This window comes from Conger conger, chromosome 2 (genome assembly GCF_963514075.1).
Source record: "Conger conger chromosome 2, fConCon1.1, whole genome shotgun sequence".
NCBI lineage: Eukaryota > Metazoa > Chordata > Actinopteri > Anguilliformes > Congridae > Conger > Conger conger.
Genome location: NC_083761.1, coordinates 80,776,253 through 80,801,252, shown reverse-complemented (window position 1 = coordinate 80,801,252; position 25,000 = coordinate 80,776,253). Strand labels below are relative to the sequence as shown.

At 49.4% G+C, this 25,000-nt stretch overlaps 1 protein-coding gene across 1 annotated transcript in view; it reads right to left on the bottom strand.

Annotated features, from left to right (window-relative positions):
* Nucleotides 1-25,000, bottom strand: part of sdk2b (sidekick cell adhesion molecule 2b) — a 268,719-nt gene that overhangs the window by 48,328 nt on the left and 195,391 nt on the right. Inside the window, 12 exon segments of the mRNA XM_061230561.1 lie at nt 599-836; nt 1,751-1,901; nt 6,745-6,854; nt 7,083-7,204; nt 12,348-12,539; nt 12,705-12,803; nt 13,030-13,225; nt 14,976-15,091; nt 19,346-19,527; nt 21,355-21,495; nt 23,073-23,220; nt 23,957-24,093. Of these exon segments, the coding sequence (XP_061086545.1) occupies nt 599-836; nt 1,751-1,901; nt 6,745-6,854; nt 7,083-7,204; nt 12,348-12,539; nt 12,705-12,803; nt 13,030-13,225; nt 14,976-15,091; nt 19,346-19,527; nt 21,355-21,495; nt 23,073-23,220; nt 23,957-24,093 (1,832 nt within the window).

Here is a 25,000-nt window from a genome sequence, read left to right as displayed (position 1 = left end):
GAGAGAGAGAGAGGGAGACAGGGGGAGGGTGAGAGAGAGAGAGGAGGGACAGGGGGAGGGTGAGAGTGAGTGATAGAGAGTGATGAGAGAGAGAGAGAGGGAGAGGGAGACAGGGGAAGGGTGAGAGTGAGTGACAGAGGATGAGAGAGAGAGAGTGATGAGAGAGAGAGAGAGAGAGAGAGAGAGGGAGACAGGGGGAGGGTGAGAGAGAGAGGGAGACAGGGGGAGGGTGGGAGCGAGTGACAGAGTGATGAGAGAGAGAGAGAGAGAGGGAGACAGGGGGAGGGTGAGAGAGAGAGAGAGAGAGGGAGACAGGGGGAGGGTGGGAGCGAGTGACAGAGAGTGATGAGAGAGAGAGAGAGAGAGAGGGAGAGGGAGACAGGGGGAGGGTGAGAGTGAGAGACAGAGAGTGATGAGAGAGAGAGAGAGAGGGAGAGGGAGACAGGGGGAGGGTGAGAGTGAGTGACAGAGGATGAGAGAGAGAGAGAGAGAGAGAGAGAGAGGGAGACAGGGGGAGGGACAGGGGGAGGGTGAGATTGAGTGACAGAGTGATGAGAGAGAGAGAGGGAGACAGACGGACACAGAGACGCAGGCTCACCGGACTCCCGGGTCCTCCCGCGCACCGGGGGGCTCCAGGGCCCGGCCCCGATGCCGTTGAGGGCCTGCACCCGCACGTCGTACTCGCTCCACTCCTCCAGGTCCTCGATGGTGAACTCGCGCTCCAGCCGGTCCGGCACCGTGTGGGTCAGCGGCCGGGCCTGCGAGCCCGACCGCAGGTACTGCACCCGGTACCCCACCAGCTCCGGGTTCCCATTGTACTCCCACTCCGGCAGGGGCTGCAGCGCGGGGGCGCAGGGGCACAGAGGAGAGCAGGGTCACAGAGAGTCACACAGGAGAGCAGGGTCACAGAGGAGTCACACAGGAGTCACACAGGAGCGCAGGGTCACAGAGGAGTCACACAGGAGCGCAGGGTCACAGAGGAGTCACAGAGGAGTCACACAGGAGCGCAGGGTCACAGAGGAGTCACAGATGAGTCACACAGGAGCGCAGGGTCACAGAGGAGTCACACAGGAGCGCAGGGTCACAGAGGAGTCATAGAGGAGCGCAGGGTCACAGAGAGTACAGAGTCACAGAGGAGTCACAGAGGAGTCACAGACGAGTCACACAGGAGCGCAGGGTCACAGAGGAGTCACAGAGGAGTCACACAGGAGCGCAGGGTCACAGAGGAGTCACACAGGAGCGCAGGGTCACAGAGGAGTCACACAGGAGCGCAGGGTCACAGAGGAGTCACAGAGGAGTCACACAGAAGCGCAGGGTCACAGAGGAGTCACAGAGGAGTCACACAGAAGCGCAGGGTCACAGAGGAGTCACAGAGGAGTCACACAGAAGCGCAGGGTCACAGAGGAGTCACAGAGGAGTCACACAGAAGCGCAGGGTCACAGAGGAGTCACAGAGGAGTCACACAGAAGCGCAGGGTCACAGAGGAGTCACAGAGGAGTCACACAGGAGCGCAGGGTCACAGAGGAGTCACACAGGAGCGCAGGGTCACAGAGGAGTCACAGAGGAGTCACACAGGAGCGCAGGGTCACAGAGGAGTCACACAGGAGCGCAGGGTCACAGAGGAGTCATAGAGGAGCGCAGGGTCACAGAGAGTACAGAGTCACAGAGGAGTCAAAGAGGAGTCACAGAGGAGTCACACAGGAGCGCAGGGTCACAGAGGAGTCACAGAGGAGTCACACAGGCTACCCACCACCCATCGGAGCCACAGGCTGGTCTCGCTGGCGGTGCGCAGGGTGACGTTGATGGGGGCCATGTCGGGGGGGGCCTGCAGGGTCTGGATCTTTCGGGACGGCTGGCTGGGGGGGCTGGTGCCCACGATGTTCACCTGTCGCATGCGGAACCTGGGCACACAGTACAGGCAGACATTATTAGTTACCTGTAGGTGTGGTATAGTACTGGTATATGTACAGGTGTATTAGTTACCTGTAGAAGGTGTAGTACTGGTATATGTACAGGTGTAGTAGTTACCTGTAGAAGGTGTAGTACTGGTATATGTACAGGTGTATTAGTTACCTGTAGAAGGTGTAGTACTGGTATATGTACAGGTGTAGTAGCTACCTGTAGAAGGTGTAGTACAGGTATATGTACAGGTGTATTAGTTACCTGTAGGTGTGGTGTAGTATTGGTATATGTACAGGTGTATTAGTGACCTGTAGGTGTGGTATAGTATTGGTATATGTACAGGTGTATTAGTTACCTGTAGAAGGTGTAGTACCTGTATATGTACAGGTGTATTAGTTACCTGTAGAAGGTGTAGTACTGGTATATGTACAGGTGTAGTAGTTACCTGTAGAAGGTGTAGTACAGGTATATGTACAGGTGTATTCGTTACCTGTAGGTGTGGTGTAGTATTGGTATATGTACAGGTGTAGTAGTTACCTGTAGAAGGTGTGGTGTAGTATTGGTATATGTACAGGTGTAGTAGTTACCTGTAGAAGGTGTAGTACTGGTATATGTACAGGTGTAGTAGTTAACTGTAGAAGGTGTAGTACTGGTATATGTACAGGTGTATTAGTTACCTGTAGAAGGTGTAGTACTGGTATATGTACAGGTGTATTAGTTACCTGTAGAAGGTGTAGTACTGGTATATGTACAGGTGTAGTAGTTACCTGTAGAAGGTGTAGTACTGGTATATGTACAGGTGTATTAGTTACCTGTAGAAGGTGTAGTACTGGTATATGTACAGGTGTAGTAGTTACCTGTAGAAGGTGTAGTACAGGTATATGTACAGGTGTATTAGTTACCTGTAGGTGTGGTGTAGTATTGGTATATGTACAGGTGTATTAGTTACCTGTAGGTGTGGTATAGTATTGGTATATGTACAGGTGTATTAGTTACCTGTAGAAGGTGTAGTACCTGTATATGTACAGGTGTATTAGTTACCTGTAGAAGGTGTAGTACTGGTATATGTACAGGTGTAGTAGTTACCTGTAGAAGGTGTAGTACAGGTATATGTACAGGTGTATTCGTTACCTGTAGGTGTGGTGTAGTATTGGTATATGTACAGGTGTAGTAGTTACCTGTAGAAGGTGTGGTGTAGTATTGGTATATGTACAGGTGTAGTAGTTACCTGTAGAAGGTGTAGTACTGGTATATGTACAGGTGTAGTAGTTACCTGTAGAAGGTGTAGTACTGGTATATGTACAGGTGTATTAGTTACCTGTAGAAGGTGTAGTACTGGTATATGTACAGGTGTATTAGTTACCTGTAGAAGGTGTAGTACTGGTATATGTACAGGTGTAGTAGTTACCTGTAGAAGGTGTAGTACTGGTATATGTACAGGTGTATTAGTTACCTGTAGAAGGTGTAGTACTGGTATATGTACAGGTGTAGTAGTTACCTGTAGAAGGTGTAGTACAGGTATATGTACAGGTGTATTAGTTACCTGTAGGTGTGGTGTAGTATTGGTATATGTACAGGTGTATTAGTTACCTGTAGGTGTGGTATAGTATTGGTATATGTACAGGTGTATTAGTTACCTGTAGAAGGTGTAGTACCTGTATATGTACAGGTGTATTAGTTACCTGTAGAAGGTGCAGTACTGGTATATGTACAGGTGTAGTAGTTACCTGTAGAAGGTGTAGTACTGGTATATGTACAGGTGTATTAGTTACCTGTAGAAGGTGTAGTACAGGTATATGTACAGGTGTATTCGTTACCTGTAGGTGTGGTGTAGTATTGGTATATGTACAGGTGTAGTAGTTACCTGTAGAAGGTGTGGTGTAGTATTGGTATATGTACAGGTGTAGTAGTTACCTGTAGAAGGTGTAGTACTGGTATATGTACAGGTGTAGTAGTTACCTGTAGAAGGTGTAGTACTGGTATATGTACAGGTGTATTAGTTACCTGTAGAAGGTGTAGTACTGGTATATGTACAGGTGTAGTAGTTACCTGTAGAAGGTGTAGTACTGGTATATGTACAGGTGTATTAGTTACCTGTAGAAGGTGTAGTACTGGTATATGTACAGGTGTATTAGTTACCTGTAGAAGGTGTAGTACTGGTATATGTACAGGTGTAGTAGTTACCTGTAGAAGGTGTAGTACTGGTATATGTACAGGTGTAGTAGTTACCTGTAGGTGTGGTATAGTACTGGTATATGTACAGGTGTAGTAGTTACCTGTAGAAGGTGTAGTACTGGTATATGTACAGGTGTAGTAGTTACCTGTAGGTGTGGTATAGTACTGGTATATGTACAGGTGTAGTAGTTACCTGTAGAAGGTGTAGTACTGGTATATGTACAGGTGTAGTAGTTACCTGTAGGTGTGGTATAGTACTGGTATATGTACAGGTGTAGTAGTTACCTGTAGAAGGTGTAGTACTGGTATATGTACAGGTGTAGTAGTTACCTGTAGGTGTGGTATAGTACTGGTATATGTACAGGTGTAGTAGTTACCTGTAGAAGGTGTAGTACTGGTATATGTACAGGTGTAGTAGTTACCTGTAGGTGTGGTATAGTACTGGTATATGTACAGGTGTAGTAGTTACCTGTAGAAGGTGTAGTACTGGTATATGTACAGGTGTAGTAGTTACCTGTAGGTGTGGTATAGTACTGGTATATGTACAGGTGTAGTAGTTACCTGTAGAAGGTGTAGTACTGGTATATGTACAGGTGTAGTAGTTACCTGTAGGTGTGGTATAGTACTGGTATATGTACAGGTGTAGTAGTTACCTGTAGAAGGTGTAGTACTGGTATATGTACAGGTGTAGTAGTTACCTGTAGAAGGTGTAGTACTGGTATATGTACAGGTGTATTAGTTACCTGTAGAAGGTGTAGTACTGGTATATGTACAGGTGTAGTAGTTACCTGTAGAAGGTGTAGTACAGGTATATGTACAGGTGTATTAGTTACCTGTAGGTGTGGTGTAGTATTGGTATATGTACAGGTGTATTAGTTACCTGTAGGTGTGGTATAGTATTGGTATATGTACAGGTGTATTAGTTACCTGTAGAAGGTGTAGTACCTGTATATGTACAGGTGTATTAGTTACCTGTAGAAGGTGTAGTACTGGTATATGTACAGGTGTAGTAGTTACCTGTAGAAGGTGTAGTACAGGTATATGTACAGGTGTATTCGTTACCTGTAGGTGTGGTGTAGTATTGGTATATGTACAGGTGTAGTAGTTACCTGTAGAAGGTGTGGTGTAGTATTGGTATATGTACAGGTGTAGTAGTTACCTGTAGAAGGTGTAGTACTGGTATATGTACAGGTGTAGTAGTTACCTGTAGAAGGTGTAGTACTGGTATATGTACAGGTGTATTAGTTACCTGTAGAAGGTGTAGTACTGGTATATGTACAGGTGTATTAGTTACCTGTAGAAGGTGTAGTACTGGTATATGTACAGGTGTAGTAGTTACCTGTAGAAGGTGTAGTACTGGTATATGTACAGGTGTATTAGTTACCTGTAGAAGGTGTAGTACTGGTATATGTACAGGTGTAGTAGTTACCTGTAGAAGGTGTAGTACAGGTATATGTACAGGTGTATTAGTTACCTGTAGGTGTGGTGTAGTATTGGTATATGTACAGATGTATTAGTTACCTGTAGGTGTGGTATAGTATTGGTATATGTACAGGTGTATTAGTTACCTGTAGAAGGTGTAGTACCTGTATATGTACAGGTGTATTAGTTACCTGTAGAAGGTGCAGTACTGGTATATGTACAGGTGTAGTAGTTACCTGTAGAAGGTGTAGTACTGGTATATGTACAGGTGTATTAGTTACCTGTAGAAGGTGTAGTACAGGTATATGTACAGGTGTATTCGTTACCTGTAGGTGTGGTGTAGTATTGGTATATGTACAGGTGTAGTAGTTACCTGTAGAAGGTGTGGTGTAGTATTGGTATATGTACAGGTGTAGTAGTTACCTGTAGAAGGTGTAGTACTGGTATATGTACAGGTGTAGTAGTTACCTGTAGAAGGTGTAGTACTGGTATATGTACAGGTGTATTAGTTACCTGTAGAAGGTGTAGTACTGGTATATGTACAGGTGTAGTAGTTACCTGTAGAAGGTGTAGTACTGGTATATGTACAGGTGTATTAGTTACCTGTAGAAGGTGTAGTACTGGTATATGTACAGGTGTATTAGTTACCTGTAGAAGGTGTAGTACTGGTATATGTACAGGTGTAGTAGTTACCTGTAGAAGGTGTAGTACTGGTATATGTACAGGTGTAGTAGTTACCTGTAGGTGTGGTATAGTACTGGTATATGTACAGGTGTAGTAGTTACCTGTAGAAGGTGTAGTACTGGTATATGTACAGGTGTAGTAGTTACCTGTAGGTGTGGTATAGTACTGGTATATGTACAGGTGTAGTAGTTACCTGTAGAAGGTGTAGTACTGGTATATGTACAGGTGTAGTAGTTACCTGTAGGTGTGGTATAGTACTGGTATATGTACAGGTGTAGTAGTTACCTGTAGAAGGTGTAGTACTGGTATATGTACAGGTGTAGTAGTTACCTGTAGGTGTGGTATAGTACTGGTATATGTACAGGTGTAGTAGTTACCTGTAGAAGGTGTAGTACTGGTATATGTACAGGTGTAGTAGTTACCTGTAGGTGTGGTATAGTACTGGTATATGTACAGGTGTAGTAGTTACCTGTAGAAGGTGTAGTACTGGTATATGTACAGGTGTAGTAGTTACCTGTAGGTGTGGTATAGTACTGGTATATGTACAGGTGTATTAGTTACCTGTAGAAGGTGTAGGGGTTCAGACCAGGCACCTCCAGGGATCTGGCCTCTGGCTCATTGGGAACCTGATGCACCATAACCCAGTCTTCAGCCTCTCCAATCACACCGATCTGCGCAGGACGGACAGACAGCCAGACATTAGGCAGGACAGACAGACAGACGGTGATATAATATTATAATAATATTGTACTGTTATTATTGCACTGTTCTACCACTATCTGCCCTACCGGGTCAGATGCTACACCCGTTCTGCTGTCCTAGCGCCTGTGCTATGTGTAAAGATACTGAAGCCGATTCTGATTCTGAAGGCGGAGGAGCTCTGTGTCTCCGTGGCTCACCTGCCCCTCCACCTGCCAGCGTGAGATGGAGGTCTTGCCGTCGTAGCCGGGTTTGAACTGCAGGGTGACGGAGCGCGGTCCGATGTTGGAGATGGCCATGTTGGTGGGGGGGCCAGGTAGCTCTGTGGAGTGAGGGGAAGGGGGTGTGTGGGTAAAACAATATCAGTGCAAATTCACTCCTTCCCAAAACCTGGCACCACTCCTTTACAGATGCAGCTTCACACGTGAGGAGGGAGGGAAGCGTAGTCCCTCCTGTATGTTGGGGGCGACATTAGCTCAGGCAGTAAGAGCAGTCGTCTGGCAGTCGGAGGGTTGCCGGTTCGATCCCCCGCCCCGGGCTGTGTCGAAGTGTCCCTGAGCAAGACACCTAACCCCCAAATGCTCCTGACGAGCTGGTCGGTGCCTTGCATGGCAGCCAATCGCCGTCGATGTGTGAGTGTGTGTATGAATGGGTGAATGAGAAGCATCCAATTGTACAGCGCTATATAAATGCCAACCATTTTGTAGTCTGTTAGCAGTCAGTGGTATGGGGCTGTAGCGTGATGTCTGAACGGCGGGTATCTGCCTGAGGACACCATGCCCCAGTGTTCCTCTGGTAGACCCACCACAGGCTCTCTCGAACCCCAGGGAAGGGCTCCAGTGAGAGACGCCAAGAACCGCAGACATGGCACGGAGGATAACAGGGAACAAGCCGCCCAGACCTGCTCCCTCTCTGAATTAGAGTTTAGAGCAACATACGCGCAACTGGAGAGCTTAGGATAGATTTTACACTTGACTTTTGTTCTTTAAACTCTTTATTGTGCCTTTCCTTGCTGCACAAAAGACAATTTGTGTGAAATTACTTTATTCGTGTGCAAAAACTCACTGAAATATAGTTGCGGAACTAGAAAGCTCTGATGCTTAATGCTCGATCTCAAAGCTGCACTATCTTTAAATGGAACCCTATAATTTGCAGGTCTTGTATTGTTTTTGGTCTGTTTATAGGGTCTGAGTTATGACACTCTTACCCACAATAGTAATTGCACATGCCTCGATCAAAGGATAACATGGGCTTAAGCGGAGTACGCACTTGCGCAGGAGTGCACACTTAAGCATCGTACGCACTTAAGTCCAGTACACACTTAAACAGAGTACACACTTAAGATGAGAGCACACTTAAGCAGAGTATACACTTAAGCAGTGTGCATTTTGGCAGAGTGCGGACTTAAGCAGAGTGTGCACTTAAGAGGCCAGTGGGATTAAAATGAGAGTGGTCGAAGTCTAAGCAGAGGACACAGCCCTCCAGAATGTGATTACGGCATGAGGGCATTACTGTCTCCAAACCCAGGGCTGCCGGCTACCACCAGCGTGGAGAAAGCAGAATGAAAAATTATCGGAGGTTATTCTATCAGAAAATGGGATCCGCAGGCCTGTGCTTTTTCCCCTGACTGTGCCCGGCTTTCGGAAGTCAGCTCCTTTAACATTGTCTTGGCGCATGCCTGCTTTATCCAGCCAAGCGCATTTCAAACACTCCTCACGAAATGCACCTTATTTTCTCACCTCTCCCAGGAACCTTTAGAAACGTATTTCAAGCTCCAGCAAGATAAAGTCAAAGTGTGAGCCGCAGAGTAAATTACAAAAGCTCTCTCCTTACTGCTGGAGGGTGGAGCAGGGTGAAGCACTTCTCATGAATATAACGTACCTAACCGCAAAAATCCAAATATGCCTTTAGTTCACTGCCAAACATACATTCTTGGGAGTTTCTGGCACAACCCCGCAATACTGCCACAGAACAGCGTCAAATATGGAGCTTATTACTGACCTACAGTGCTCTCTAGTGGTTAAAGTACGTACTGCAACAATGACCAACATCTGATGCGTATCTTAAATGCGTTTTCAATTTAAGTTTGCTTATTCGCGGACAAGGGATCTGTAGAATTTCATGGGCAAAACTATCAGTGAAGTATAAAAGAACATAAATTATATGTGAGCACACACACACACCAACACACACACACACACACACTGCTTAATATGAATCTATAAGTTAACTGCTGTTTGGTTCACAGGGAGGAATATTGCACCACTAGTTTCACAGTAAAAGTACTAGATTGTGCTCTGTTTGTTAAGAAGATATAACACAGAGGGCACAGCCATGCCATGTCCTGCACCCTAGATGTTCCTGTGCATCAGTGCTAATTAATCAGCAGTTAATTAAAAGTGAACATGCTGAAAACCTGCTACGGCATCTGTTAAAGACGCTGTCCTTCAGGAAAAGCATGTTATTTCAGGAAAGGAGCAGATTGCAGAGTGACTGCAAATGCACAACTGTTTTCTTTTTCAGTAGTTCATTTCCCACTGAACGGAAAGGTACACTAGGTAAGATTTTCCTGTTAAAACCTTGTTTCAAGACCATTGTTAATCCCTTCCTATCATTGAAAAGGCTCACTGAAATGTTGACTCACCCTGCACCTGCGTTTATTGTCTTTAAATTCGGGTTTCAAAATATATAGTTGACGGCCCGACACTCTGTACCAAAACATTGCATAACTGCAATAATTCAAGCTCATTGGTTGAAAATTGGTTCTAATTGCCACAGCCAATGGCGTGTCGATGTCAGCGCATTTACAGATAAGGGGGAGGGATAAACAGTGTTGTGGTTTGAAGGTGTTTGTTGCTTCTATTCCTCTCTAGACATTACATGACATTACATTAATGGCATTTGGCGGACGCTCTTATCCAGAACGACATACAGATGATTAGACTAAGCAGGAGACAATCCACCCCTGGAGCAATGCAGGGTTAAGGGCCTTGTTCAAGGGCCCAACGGCTGTGCGGATCTTACTGTGGCTACACTGGGATTAGAACCACCGACCTTGCGTGTCCCAGTCCTTTACCTTAACCACTACGCTACAGGCCGCCCGAGATCACCTCCAGACCGTTAGAAGTCCGAAATTACCTTTAAATGTGTTTGCCTCCATCCTGCGTAGGCGCTCCTATACCAGACACTAGGCAGCACAGTATCAGCGCTTGTTCTGGCTAATCTATACCTTTGCGCATTTACACTGCAACTGTACGCCTCACATACAGATCCGAATAAACTGTGCGTCACGAACGGCCTGGTGCGAAAGGCCGCTCACTTTGGACACTACGTTAAATTACAAGCGACTTTTCATCTGTTATCTACAACAAATGACAGCAGCGGTGTGCCTCATCAGCGTTAGTCTCAGGAACACGAAGTTCTGGCTCACCGAGGGCACGCGGACCCATTTATTACTGCTAACCTGATAAACAAACTGTTTGTATCGTTTCTAACGGCAGAGGGAATGTCGGACACAAAAAAGCCAGCTCCCATCGTGCGCACTGCTACAGTACACAGCTAATATCTCACTGCAGTCACCGTGGGACACAAACAAAAACAAGGGCTTGTCAATAGCTTATTTAACAAAAAAAACAAAAGACAAAAAAAAAAAGAAAAACAAAGGGAAGAGGAATGGCAGCCATTTTGAGAAACACACACCGAGAGAGGAGTGAAAGGTGGGCTAATTGGGCGGCGGGGTGGGGGGGGGCGGTCGTGACTGATGGCGGGACAGCCGGGGAAGGCGAGAGCCGGGTCCCGGCGGCCATTTTTAGGCGAGACGTGCGGCGCATTACGAGGTGGCGCTGTCACAGGAAGTGCCGGCGGCCCGCTTCCTGCGGTGCCGTGATGGAGTGGCGTTCGCCGGGCGCAAATGGCCCTCATCCCTCACCGCCCGGGCGGGTAATTTAAGGACGGGCAGCGTGCCCAGAGCTGTAATTCAACCCCCCCGCGCCTCCGCAGGACAGCCCCGGAGAACCGGACCAAACGGGCGCGACACGGTGACCGTGCGGAGCACCGCGCGCGGCTTCAGGGCCTGAGGGACCCCTAACGCAACGCGTCGCAGCCAAACACTCAAACACCCCTCACAAAGACTGTTTAAGCTCCTATAGAGACATACAGGCTCCCTGTCACTCCCCAGAAAGACTATTTAAGCTCCTATAGAGACATACAGGCTCCCTGCATGAAGTGTTGGACTGAGGTCCTGACTCATTGTGGTCAGAGGGAAAGAGAGAGAGACATCACAGCCGAACACTAATCACAAAGACTGTTTAAGCCCCTACAGAGACATATAGGCTCCCTGTCAGTCCTCACAAAGACTGTTTAAGCTCCTATAGAGACATACAGGCTCCCTGTACCAGGGTCCTGACTCATTGTGGTCAGAGGGAGAGAGAGAAAGAGACATCACAGCCGAACACTAATCACAAAGAGTTACCAGCAGACTAGAGCGGGTCTCAAACTGTCGTTCAGCATAATTATGGTTTTGAGACCGGACAGTTTATGGACCTTGAAATTGTTTCCAAAGACTGTTACATATATTCATATGTTTCATATATTCCAATATCCGTCTTTCGAAATGAGGTGTTAAACCGAGGTCCTGACTCAGTGCGGTTGTTAAAGATCCCATGACACTCTCCGCAAAGAGTCGGGGGTTCCTGGCTAAATTCCCAACCCTGGCTCTCTCGACCTGCCACCTAATCATCCCCTGATGTAATTGGCAAAAACATTGTTCTCTCCATGTCCACCTCAGCTGGTGTGTGATGAGCGTTCTGGCACAAAATGGCTGCCGTTGCATCACCCAGGCGGGTGCTACACATTGGTGGTGGTGGAGACGAGTTTCCCCCTCAAAACTGCCATCACTGTCTATCTATCTATCTGAAGTAGACTATGAGCTCTCACCTCTCCGATATTTCACAGGTAGTGATGGAGTGTGGACTCCGGGGTTTTAGACAGACCGGGGTCGGCCCACTGAGCCTGTCGGAGCCACGGAGCGCGGGAGGCAGGGGAGGGGAGAATGGGAGAGACAGAGGGAGAGAGAGGGAGAGAGAGAGAGAGAAGGGGAGAGAGAAAGAGAGAGAGAAGGGAGAGTGGGAGAGAGAGAGGGGGAGAGTGGGAGACAGATAGAGAGAGAAGGGGAGAGAGAGAGAGAGGGAGAGAGAGAAGGAAGAGTGGGAGAGACAGAGGGGGAGAGTGGGAGACAGAGAGAGAGAGAAGGGGAGAGAGAGAGGGAGAGAGAGGAAGAGAGAGAGAGAGGGAGAAAGAGAGAGGGAAAGAGAGGGAGAGAGAGAGAGGGGGAGAGTGGGAGACAGAGAGAGAGGAAGAGAGAGAGAGAGGGAGAAAGAGAGAGTGAGAGAGAGAGAGAGAGAGAGGGAGAGAGGAAGAGAGAGAAAGAGAGGGAGTGGGAGAGAGAGAGAGAGACAGGGACCCACCTGGGGGGACTCCAGAGGAGATGGTGGAGGAGGACAGCTGGCCCTGGCCCTTGGAGGTCATCCCGGCCACCTCGATGGTGTAGGTGGTGAGGGCGGTCAGCCCGGTGACGCGGTACTCCAGGGTGACGTTGGGCAGATAGTGCGTCACGCGCGTGTTGGTGCGGTTGAACTCCTCCCAGGAGATCCGGTACCCTGCGGGAGGGAGAGTCAGCTGTGGGGCAGGCTAGGGTATGTGACTGGGACCGAGGGGGTGGTGGGGCAGGCTGGGGTATGTGACTGGGACCGAGGGGGTGGTGGGGCAGGCTGGGGTAGGTGACTGGGACCGGGGGGAGGTGGTGAAGGGCGTGGTGGGGTTACCTGTCAGGACACCGTTCTTCTCGTGGGGCTCCCTCCAGCTCACTTTCAGGGACGTGTCCAGGATCTCGGTGAAGCTCAGGTGGCCGACCGCTCCCGGGGCTGGGGACACGAGCCACAACCGCAACACGACCGCGTCACAAGCCACAACCGCAACAAGTCATCTAATTTTTCTAATTGAGATATCGCTTTTTTTTTTTCCGAATCGATCTTTCCTGGCGCAACCGAGCCGGCCGAGAGGGACCAGGAGGTGAGGTCTGCGCTTTTTGAGAGCGCCTCAGAGCTGCTCAGCGGAGTGTGTGGCGTGTTTGCGGTCGGCACTACTCACTGTCCTCGTGGGTACGCAGGCCTTTGGGCGCACTGCGAGGGCCGTCCCCCGGCGTGGTGAAGCAGAGCACGGAGGTGAAGTACTCGGTGAACTTCTTCAGCCCCGGGACGTAGCCGACATGGACGCTGTCCTGGAAATTGGGCCGCACGGTCACCACGGCGACCTCCTCTTCCTGTCCCGGCTCCCATGCTAACAGCTAAGATAATAAAAAAAAAAATAAAAAAAAATAAAAGAATAGGTAGACAGTGTTTAGGCAACAAGAAAAAAAAAAGGCAATTCTCAAGGCAATACAACTGAGGCATCTGGCACTGAAAAAAGCCCATCGAATCTCTATTGATGTCACTTCCTGTTTGTTGTGCTCGAAGCTAACAGAGCCATTGTGTGCGAGAGGAAGTCCAGGCTCACTGGCCGATCTGGAGTCAGTCCAGTGGGTAATAAAACTGCTTTGAGACCAGGAGCACAATAGCTTAGCTTAGCTTAGCGCTAATGCAGAATGACTGCTTCCACGTCGGGCACAGCTGCAGTAAAAGGCAATGAGTCGCAAACAGAAATGTGTTTGGCTAATGGCTCCCTTTGGCCGTCTTGTTCTGTCAGGGAGTTTTTTTGGAGAGTGTCTCTGCCTGGGAAAGAGGGGGAGTGTGTGTGATGTGCAGGGACTCAACGCCCCCCTCTCTCTCTCCCTCGCTCTATTCCTCTCCCTCTCTCTCTCCCCCTCTCTCTCTATTCCTCTCTTTCTCTCGCTATTCCTCTCTCTCCCGCTCTCTCTCCCTCTCTCTATTCCTCTCTTTCTCTCTCCCTCCCACTCTCTATTCTTCTCTTTCTCTCTCCCTCCCACTCTCTATTCCTCTCTTTCTCTCTCCCTCCCACTCTCTATTCCTCTCTTTCTCTCTCACTCCGCAACCGTCTCCAGGGAAAGCCCGGCTGCCGTGAGCCTCTTTTCTGCGGTTGTTCTGGAAAAATAGGGTACCCTCCCTAAAAAAGCCCTCGTGTTCCCATTCAGCTCCTGCGAGAGAGGGAAGCTTTTGTTCTCACAGGAAATCTCCCGTGAGAAGCAAACCTGAATCCGGGGACCGTCTACATTTTAAATAAGACCGAAACCGCAGAGGGATTTAAGGGCCTTGTTAAAAAACCTCGCTCGGAGCTTCGCGACGCGTACTCTAGCGCTGTGTGTGTTTGGGTCCCCCTGGACGACCCTACGCGTGCACACAGCCGGTCCCCGGGGCCCGTGTGCGGCATACCTGCGTCCGGCCCCTGGCACTCAGTGCTAACGGAAGGGTGCTCGTGTGAAGGGCGGGGGGGGAGGGCGCCACCTGCTGGCCGGGAGTGAGCAGGACGGGACGGGGCGGGGCGGCGAGGCAGCTGGAGCGTGCAGTGTTGCCGTGGGAAACTGGAGGCGAGGACTTTGATGGATGTGTGGTTACTAAGTGGTAAACAGAACTGTGTGGGCCAAGAGTTCTGGAGTTAGTGGGGGGGAGGGGGGAGGGGGGGTGGCAGGAGAGACCGACCCTGGACAGATGCAGGGCCAATATGTAGCTAAGGTTTTGGATAAGTTGCGGGGGAGAAGGTAAGAAGAAGTGGAGATGTAGATGTAGAAAATGTTCTGGAAAGGAGTTGCCAGGGTGACATAAGCCTGATGGTCATCCTGACCACACTGGGGCGCTGTGGAGGGCTGAAGCAGTGTGGTGTGCACAAACACATGCAAGGTGACAGACACACATACACATACACACACATACACACATACACACACACATGCACATAAACACACACACAGGAACACATGTATGCTGAACTGACAGACACACACACACACGCTGACACAGAAAACTGACAGACACACACACACAGACACACGTGTGCAAACACACACACACACATCAAATCTTGAGCAGCAGTTCCTCCTCCCAGCACACAGGGGGCGCCGTGCAGAAGGGCAGGCCGCTCACCTTGTAGCCCTGGTTGATGCCGTTGATGAACTGCGGGCTGGGGGCGGTCCAGGTGAAGCGGATGGTGGTGGAGTTCACTGCCTCAGCCTGCACGTTGCCCGGAGGAATGGTGGGCACTGTGGAGTAGGGGGGGGGGGGAGAGGTCAAACCTCCAAACACAAACAGGCCTATACCTGAATCGCCCGTCGCCTCATCTCCGAGGATTCCCAGGGAACCGCGCGAGCAGGCCCGCCCCCTCCCCGCCATCTCACCGGAGCTCCAGAATAGCACAGGTATCGATATTCCTCTCTCACCCGGGAAGAAACACTCATCACACCTGCCATCGGGCCCTTTCCTGGACAAAACTAATCTGAGGGTGCGAGGGGTATTTCTGGCTCGCTTCAGGCTCATAGTAGAGGCAGGAACTCTGCGGGTTCTCAAAGCCAGACTTGACACTTGTGTGAGCTCTAGTTTGGAGGTCTTCAGAACAAACCTGCGCACTTCCCAGGTTGAAGCTGCAGTTAGAATAGAAGGACAACATGCAGGTAGCCTGCGGTATGTAAACAGCCTGGTGAATTCACACTCAGACTGCAGAAATGAGCTCACCGTCCGGTTGCTGCAGATGAACAAGCCATCATTCTAGCAAGAGCATTTAAGGAGCAAATGTGTTTTACAGACCGACAAGCCCGTTCAAGAGGTCTTAACACAGCAGTGTTCCCAAATCTCTTGTAAGGTTAACCACTGACTTGTACATTACTGTGGAAAAGCAACAAATGTACAATTCCGTTAATAAGAAGACTTTGATTTAATTGCTTTTCCGTCAATGCCGCCGCACTGCGACACATTAAATGACTTTTTTTTCACGGCTTCCCAGGGCACAGAAAGTCACGAAAAGTAATATAATTGAATGTTTCAACGCAGCGGCATTGTCATAAAGCGAGCAGGCTGAATGAGAGTGTGCCGACGCACGTCAGTTATCTGCGGATACCCACCAGGCTTCCTGGCAGCTCTGGCTATGCTTGGTTTCCGAGCAAAAAACGTAGGTTAACCTACGTGCCCATTCCATCCATCCATCCATCCATCCATTATCTGAACCCGCTTATCCTGGACAGGGTCGCAGGGGGGCTGGAGCCTATCGCAGCATACATTGGGGCGAAAGGCAGGAATACACCCTGGACAGGTCGCCAGTCCATCGCAGGGCACACACACCATTCAATCATTCACACACTCATACCTACGGGGCAATTTAGACTCTCCAATCAGCCTAACCTGCATGTCTTTGGACTGTGGGAGGAAACCGGAGTACCCGGAGGAAACCCATGCAGACACGGGGAGAACATGCAAACTCTGCACAGAGGCTGACGGGGATTCGAACCCAGGACCTCTTTGCTGTGAGGCGACAGTGCTACACATCGGTGCCGCCCACGTGCACATTCCACGCAAGAAAAAAAAATAATAATAAGTTTTGGAACTGGGGGCTCCATAGCCTACTTTCCTCAATTTTGATTCGTTACGTCATTCCGCGGCGGCACGGATGGTGCAGTGGGTAGCACTGCCGCCTCACAGCAAGGAGGTCCTGGGTTCGAATCCCCGTCGGCCGGGGCCTCTCTGTGCGGAGTTTGCATGTTCTCCCCGTGTCTGCGTGGGTTTCCTCCGGGTACTCCGGTTTCCTCCCACAGTCCAAAGACATGCAGGTTAGGCCGATTGGAGAGTCTAAATTGCCCGTAGGCATGAGTGTGTGAGTGAATGGTGCGTGTGCCCTGCGATGGACTGGCGACCTGTCCAGGGTGTATTCCTGCCTTTCGCCCAATGTATGCTGGGATAGGCTCCAGCCCCCCTGCGACCCTGATCGGGATAAGCGGGTTCAGATAATGGATGGATGGATGGACGTCATTCCGCAAAGGGCAGATATATAAAGATATGTATCCCTTTGTCTATATCTGTATGATCCTGTTTTTCATATGTGAGTCATCTGCATCCTTCATAGCAGAGCGGGTGCCCACAGTTATAGGAGATGATCCAGTGCTTGATTCACTAATCTAATCACGTCTATAAAATTGATTTAAATGTAATTCATCAGATAATTTTATACGATATGCATCACACTATCCTGGGTGTCAAACACCAGTCCAGGAGGGCAGCAGGTTTGTGGTGTGTTTCTTTCCGCTGGTTTTTGGCAAGTTTCCGCATGCGAGATGCAATCTTTAATTGGCAGTGGATTGAAAGGAAACTACAAAAACCAGCAGACACTGCGGCCCTCCAGGACTGGAGCTTGACTCCCCTGGTTTAAGCGATGAAACAGGGCCTTGTTCTCAGCATTTTTATGTTTTTTATGTTATGTTTTATGTATTAATTTAGGTTTTTTTATATTATGTTATGATAGGTTATTATACGTATTATCATAAAGAAACAATTTGTGGTCAGGTCTGTTCCAGTGCATAAGTGCATGACAGAAAAGGTGATTATATTATGTTATGTTAGGTTATTGTATGTATTATCATAAAGCAACACTTTGTGGTCGAGTCTGTACCAATGCATAAGTCCCTGACAGGAATGGCTGGTTTGAGAACAGAAAGGGTGATTTGTTCTACTTTATTTTTGGAGCAAAGCTGAAATGTTATTTTAGGACTGAGACTGATTTTTAAAAGTATGAAATTATTCCTCTAGGGGGAGGACTGTGTCACTCTCTGAGTTGGGGGAGGGGGGGGGGGGGGGGGGGAATGTCAAGCTGCAGTTTTTTTCATACCTTCTGTTATTTGTTTCTGGAAAAAAAAAAACCTTGCAGTTAAGACACTGCAACACATATTAATGACCATGATCGCAGGGTAGATGTGCTGCAAGGCACTATATTCTTACATGCATTACTGCGTGTGTATCTATGCATTGTTTCTACAGTTTGTGTTCTCTCTCCCACTTCATACTGCTCCTACATACATGTAGAAGTACAATGGAAAAAAGTGTGTCTTAAGGATAGATTCAGTCTTGTAAGCACACTTAAAGGCCTGGTTTCTCAGACACAGATTAAGCTATTTTAGTCTAAATTGAGTTTTGTATGGAGAAAATTTAAATTGAATTTAGTCTAGAAGTAGGCATACTCTTTGTCTGGCCCTAAATCTTTTTTTTCGTAAGTCTTGAATTACTTTTTTCTCAGGGAAATTCGTCCCTCATTGGCAAATATTTTGTCTTATTAAGCAAAGAAAATAATAATAATACGATTTTAAGTCTAAATATTACAATACTGAATATTCACTTTTTGTTTGTTTCTTTTGCAGTGTAGACATGCTGTACATTTCTGCTCCCTCCTCTGGGTTCATCTCCTTAACCCACTGGTGAATCATTAACCCACTGGTGAATCATTAACCCACTGGTGAATCATTAACCCTCTGGTGAATCATTAACCCACTGGTGAATCATTAACCCACTGGTGAATCATTAACCCACTGGTGAATCATTAACCCTCTGGTGAATCATTAACCCACTGGTGAATCATTAACCCTCTGGTGAATCATTAACCCACTGGTGAATCATTAACCCACTGGTGAATCATTAACCCACTGGTGAATCATTCAATGCGTGAAACTCTCACCCATTTGGCAATATATTTGTCTTATTTAGTAATAAAGTAAGAAATTAGATTTCAAGTCTAATCATATTAAAGCTAAAACACTTAATGTTTATGCAGTGTATTAAACATATTAAAATAACGGTTACCGCATTGTCACTACATAAGTACATATTATGACAAACCTATGACATGTTTATAACAGTGTAATACACATGTTATAATATCCTTGTTAAGAGTGACTTATTTTTTGTTTTTTCAGTGAACCAGACATACACTGTATGATGGCATGCACTGTGATGTAATGTAATATGATGGCATGTATTGTGATGTAATGTAATATGATGTCATGTATTGTGATGTAATGTAATACGATGTCATGTATTGTGATGAATGCCATGTATTGTGATGTAATGTAATACGATGTCATGTAATGTGATGTAATGTAATACGATGTCATGTATTGTGATGAAATTGAATATGATGTCCTGTATTGCGATGTAATGTAATTAGATGTAATGTACTCTGATATAATGTACTATGATGTCATTAAATGTGATGTAATGTAATATGATGTCATGTACTCTGATGTGATGAGCTGTGATGTCATTACTCTGATGTGCTGAGCTGAGATGTCATGTACTCTGATGTGATGAGCTGTGATGTCATTACTCTGATGTGATGAGCTGTGATGTCATTACTCTGATGTGATGAGCTGTGATGTCATTACTCTGATGTGATGAGCTGTGATGTCATTACTCTGATGTGATGCGCTGTGATGTCACTACTCTGATGTGCTGAGCTGTGATGCGATGCAGCGCACTCTCACCTCCCTGCAGGGTCCACTCGGTCACCTTGTGGCTGAAGGTGCCCAGCCCCGCCCCGTTGTAGGCCGCCACCTCGATCTCGTAGTTGGTCCAGATGATCAGGTCCTCCAGCAGCAGGTTGGTGACGTCGGGGTTGGTGATGTTCTTGTACTGGTACCCCACGGGAAGCCCCGCCAGACAGTACCTGTGAGGAAGGAGCAGCCATCATTCTACACGCGCTCATTCCACTCCTTCCACAATGAGGCCAATGGGATATCCTTGCCCCTTCAAATGTCAGTTCGAAGCCAGTTCTGTCACAGAAGTGGGGGCAGATGGGGAGAGGTGGATCCACAGGTCGATCATTTTTACACGTCAGGCCTTCAGAAAAAAAAAGCTGAGGTAAAGGATGTTTTTTCTTACTCAAAGGAAGGATTTGTAGTTCCTAACCTGAGCTCCTAGAAGGAACATTTAACGAGTTGGAATGTCCTTAAAAATGGCACTTTTATTTCCGTTTAAGAAAGAAAAAAGCGGCTCGGTCAATCCCACCCCAAGCCCTACTCAATGTCTGGGGATCAACGTCATCATAATCATGATTTAAACGTATACGTCGGTGTATGACCCGTCAAGCCTTTAAACCGAACAGCTCTTCGCTGGACAAATGTTTGCGACGAGACGCCGACCCCGGTTTCTTTTCCCGGACACTTCCCTCAGGCTCACAGGAGTCTGCAGGTTTGAGTTGAGCAGCGGTAGACACAGCATGCCGATTAGAGCTTCGTTAATAAAGACGGCGCACGAGAGGGCTTCCCGCCGCGCTCCGACAGCAAGCCCGCGTGCAGCGGGAGGGAGCAGGAGAGATCTCCGAGCGCTTCTCAAAATGGCCGCCGACGGCAGCGGGGAAAGACAGGTAAACCGTCAGAGTGCGAGGACGGGCGGAAGGCCCCCCGGGAGGGGAGGGGGGGGGGGCTGCCAGAGAGGCGATAGACGTGAGACCCCCCCGGGGGCTCCGGCTGCACCTGTGCACAGGTGCGCTGACAGACTGAGCGTGTCGAGACCGCTGCGCGTCTGCTCCGCCGAGAGCTGAAGTGAAGAGACGCAATCTGTGTGTCTGAGACAGGCCTGCCCAACCTGCAGGGAGATCTACCGTCCTGCAGGCTTTCACTCCAACCCTAACACAGCCCACCTCATTCTGCAGCTAGAGCAGGACTGCCCAACCCTGTTACTGGAGATCTACCATCCTGTAGGTTTTCACTCCAACCCTAACAAAGCACACCTCATTCAACAGCTAGAGCAGGGCTGCCCAACCCTGTTACTGGAGATCTACCATCCTGCAGGCTTTCACTCCAACCCTAACACAGCACACCTCATTCAACAGCCTGAGCAGGGCTGCCCAACCTGCAGGGAGATCTACCGTCCTGCAGGCTTTCACTCCAACCCTAACACAGCACACCTCATTCAACAGCTAGAGCAGGCCTGCCCAACCCTGTTCCTGGAGATTTACCGTCCTGTAGGCTTTCACTCCAACCCTAACACAGCACACCTCATTCAACAGCTAGAGCAGGGCTGCCCAACCCTGTTCCTGGAGATCTACCATCCTGTAGGTTTTCACTCCAACCCTAACAAAGCACACCTCATTCAACAGCTAGAGCAGGGCTGCCCAACCCTGTTCCTGGAGATCTACTGTCCTGTAGGTTTTCACTCCAACCCTAACAAAGCCACACCTCATTCAACAGCAAGAGCAGGGCTGCCCAACCCTCTTCATGAAGATCTACAGTCCTGCTGGTTTCACTCCGACAGGAACAGGGTTGGGCAGCCCTGGCTGGAGGGCCTACAGCTCGGGAGCTCCTTCTGCCACGTTGACCCACGATGCCGCGCGAGGTCTGGAACGGCCCGGTCTCCGGGGCCCGGCCGTCGGGGCTGAGCGCGCGCGAGGCGGGGGTGCGAGGCGGGGGTGCGAGGCGGGGGTGCGAGGCGGGGGTGCGAGGCGGGGGTGCGAGGCGGGGGTGCGAGGCGGGGGTGCGGGCGGGAGACTCACCGCACGGCGTACCCCCTCAGCAGGCCGTTCTGGTGGCTCTCCGGGGGGGGCTGCCACTGGATCATGATGGACTGGTTGGTGCGGCCGCTGGCGATGACGTTCTGCGGGGGGGCGCTGGGAGGCTCCTCTGGCAGGGAGAGCCTGGGGGGGGGGGGGGGGGGGGCACAGGGGGGGTGTTAGAGACACTCTTTTTAAAACAGAGACGGGTTAGTGTGTGGACCAGCCGGCCAGGTCCTGTAGCTGAGGCAGGAGAGTCTTAGGTGTTCAAGTCCAGGCTTGTCACAGTGCTGGATGCTCTCGTCCGCAGGGTAATGTTGACCCTGGATGGGCTGAATGGCCTGTTCTCCTCATTCTGTGTTGTGATGTTCTAGAGGAGGTGAATCTCCTGTTCTCCTCATTGTTGGTTCTTATGTTCTAGAGGAGGTGAATCTCCTGTTCTCCTCATTGTTGGTTCTTATGTTCTAGAGGAGATGAATCTCCTGTTCTCCTCATTATGTGTTCTCATGTTCTAGAGGCGGTGCTCATGTTCTCCTCAGTATGTGCTGTGATGTTCTAGAGGAGGTGAATGGCCGGTTCTCCTCGTGATGTATTCTCGTGTCCTTATGTCCGTGTGTGTGTCTGTGTGTCTGTCTCCCTGTGTGTTAATGGGCGTGTAGCATGGTGACTGTACGACAGTCCCACCCTGTCTCACAAAGGCAGGAGGCCTGTGGGACACAGGCTGCAGGGGGGCACGGCGGCCCCACACAGAGGGAGTCATGGGAGCTCACAAAAGGGGACGTGTGAAGGAGATAGGTCGGCGCCACGGCAACGGAAAATAATACTTTGTGAATCAATTGCGCGGGGCAGCGCGGTATTCCCCCGCGGTCTCCGCCGGCGACAGACGGGGGGAGCAGAGACGGTATGGAGGAGAGAAAGCGGAGATCGTTTGATACGGAATCTAAAACGCAACACAAAAGGGCCCCTCTGCAGACCTGGCCTGATTCTGCTGTTCTAGCCCCCCCCTCCTCCCCCCACCCTCCCCCCTGCAGGGTTCTCTGTCACCTCATCTGAACACACAGTGAGGCACAAAGCAGCTGCTGTGATTGGTGCTGAGGACGCAGTGCGCTCTGGGGATTTGAGTCCGTTTTTGAAGGAATGACTCATTCTGGCTCTCCTCTGTGCGTATGTGTGTGTGTGTGCAAGTTACATCCACTTCTGCTGTTGTTGTGTGAATGTGTGTACGTGCCTGTGTATGCATGTGGTGTGTGTGTGTGGATGTGTGAAATGCCGCAGCGTGTGGGAGTGTGTCTGTTTGTGGAAGTGTGTATGTGTGTATGTGTGTGTGTGTCTATGTGAAACTCCGCAGCGTGTGTGTCTGTGTGTGTGTGCGTGTGTGTCTGTGTGAAACGCCGCAGCGTGTGTGTGTGTGTGTGTGTGTGTGTGAAACTCTGCAGCGTGTGTGTGTGTCTGTGTGAAACGCCGCAGCGTGTGTGTGTGTGTGTGTGTGTGTGTGTGTGTGTGAAACTCTGCAGCGTGTGTGTGTGTGTGTGTGTGTGAAACTCCGCAGCGTGTGGCAGTGTGCTGGTGAGCGGTGCATTGTGGGTAAGGGCTCACCGCTCCGTCTCCCTGCTGAACTGGCCCTTCCCCACGTCGTTCACGGCGTGTGTGTCTGTGTGTGTGTGTGTGTCTGTGCGTGTGGCAGTGTGCTGGTGAGCGGTGCATTGTGGGTAAGGGCTCACCGCTCCGTCTCCCTGCTGAACTGGCCCTTCCCCACGTCGTTCACGGCGCAGAGCCTGAACTGGTACGAGCGCGCTGGGATGAGCCCGCTCACCGTCACCGAGCTGGAGTCTGGGTCTATGTTCGCCAGGATCACCGTCCAGGGGGCGTCTGGGGTGGGACACACACACACACACACACACACACACAGGCACACACACACACACACACAGGCACACACACACACACACAGACGCGTGCACACACAGGCACACACACACACACAGGCACACACACACAGACACACACACAAACGCATGCACACACACACACACACACACAGACACACACACAAACGCATGCACACACACACACACACACACAGACACACACACAAACGCATGCACACACACACACACACACACACACACACAGGCACACACACACACACAGGCACACACACACACAGACGCGTGCACACACGCACACACACACACACACACACAAACACACACACACATACACACACACACACACAGGCACACAGACACACAGAGACACACACACACACAGGCACACACACACACAAACACACACACACACACACACAGGCACACAGACGCGTGCACACAGGCACACACAGGCACATGCATGCACACACACACACGCTCACACACGCACACACACACACAAACACACACACACACAAACACACACACACGCACAAAGCTTTATCTCAGCGTTATGCTAATTATACCGCATCATCATCGAGACTGACTACATACCGCTCAATAATAACCCCACTCTCGCCCTTAATCCCACTCTTCCACCTCTACCAGTGGAAATACCCCCACCCTCCCGGTCCCTGGCCTCCGGCACACCCTCCCTGGTCCGGGGGGGGACTCACTGTTCTCCGACACCTCCAGGATGTATCGGAAGAGCGGCGTGTTCCCGTCGAAGGGCTTGGTCCAGGTCAGGTTAATCGCTCTCTTCTCCGAGGAGCTCAGCACCGCGCCGGGGTTCTCCGGGGCGTGCGGGAGCTGCCTGTTACCCAGAGAGAGGTCCTGTTTGTGCGTGTCCGTGTGTGTGAGTGTGTGTGTGTGTGTGTGTGTGTGTGTTTGTGTTTAGGTAGACCTGTACACCAGCTTGTTAATGCAAATATTTCATCAGCCAATCAGTAAAAAGCATGTTCAGCTGTTTTCAGAACGAATGTCAGAATGGGGAAGAAATGTGATCTGAGTGACTTTGACTGTGGAGTGATTGCTGGCACCAGAGAGGGTGGTTTGAGTATCTCAGAAACTGCCGATCTTCATGCACAACAGTCTCTAGAGCAGGGGTCGGCAACGCTGGTCCTGGAGAGCCGCAGGGTGTGCTGGCTTTCGTCTCCACCTTAAAATAAGCAAGCGACTCAGACCAAAGAAACCAGGTGAGGTGAGTTAACCGTGTAATCAACGGCTTTCATTGATCAATTAATGCCAAGCAACAACGAAAGCCAGCACACCCTGCGGCTCTCCAGGACCAGGGTTGCCGACCCCTGCTCTAGAGTTTGCAGAGATTGGTGCGAAAAACTAAAAAACATCCAGTGAGCAGCAGTTCTGCGGGCAAAAACGCCTTGTCAATGAGAGAGGTCAGAGGAGAATGGCCAGACTGGTCAAAGCTGACAGGAAGGTGAGAGCAAGGCAAATAACCACACATTACAACATTACAATGGTATGCAGAGGAGCATCTCTGAACATAAAACGTGTCAAACCTCTCAAACTACAGCAGCAGAAGACCAATAAGTTTAAAAAAGAAGTCCTATACCTAATACCTAATAAAGTGCTCACTGAGTATATATGGTGAAGGGTTATCACTCTTTCTTTCCCCATTTCATTTTTGTTAAAATGTACATATTTTATTTTATTTGCACATTTCAAGCACAATTGAATTAGAATTGAATTAAAATTTAGGT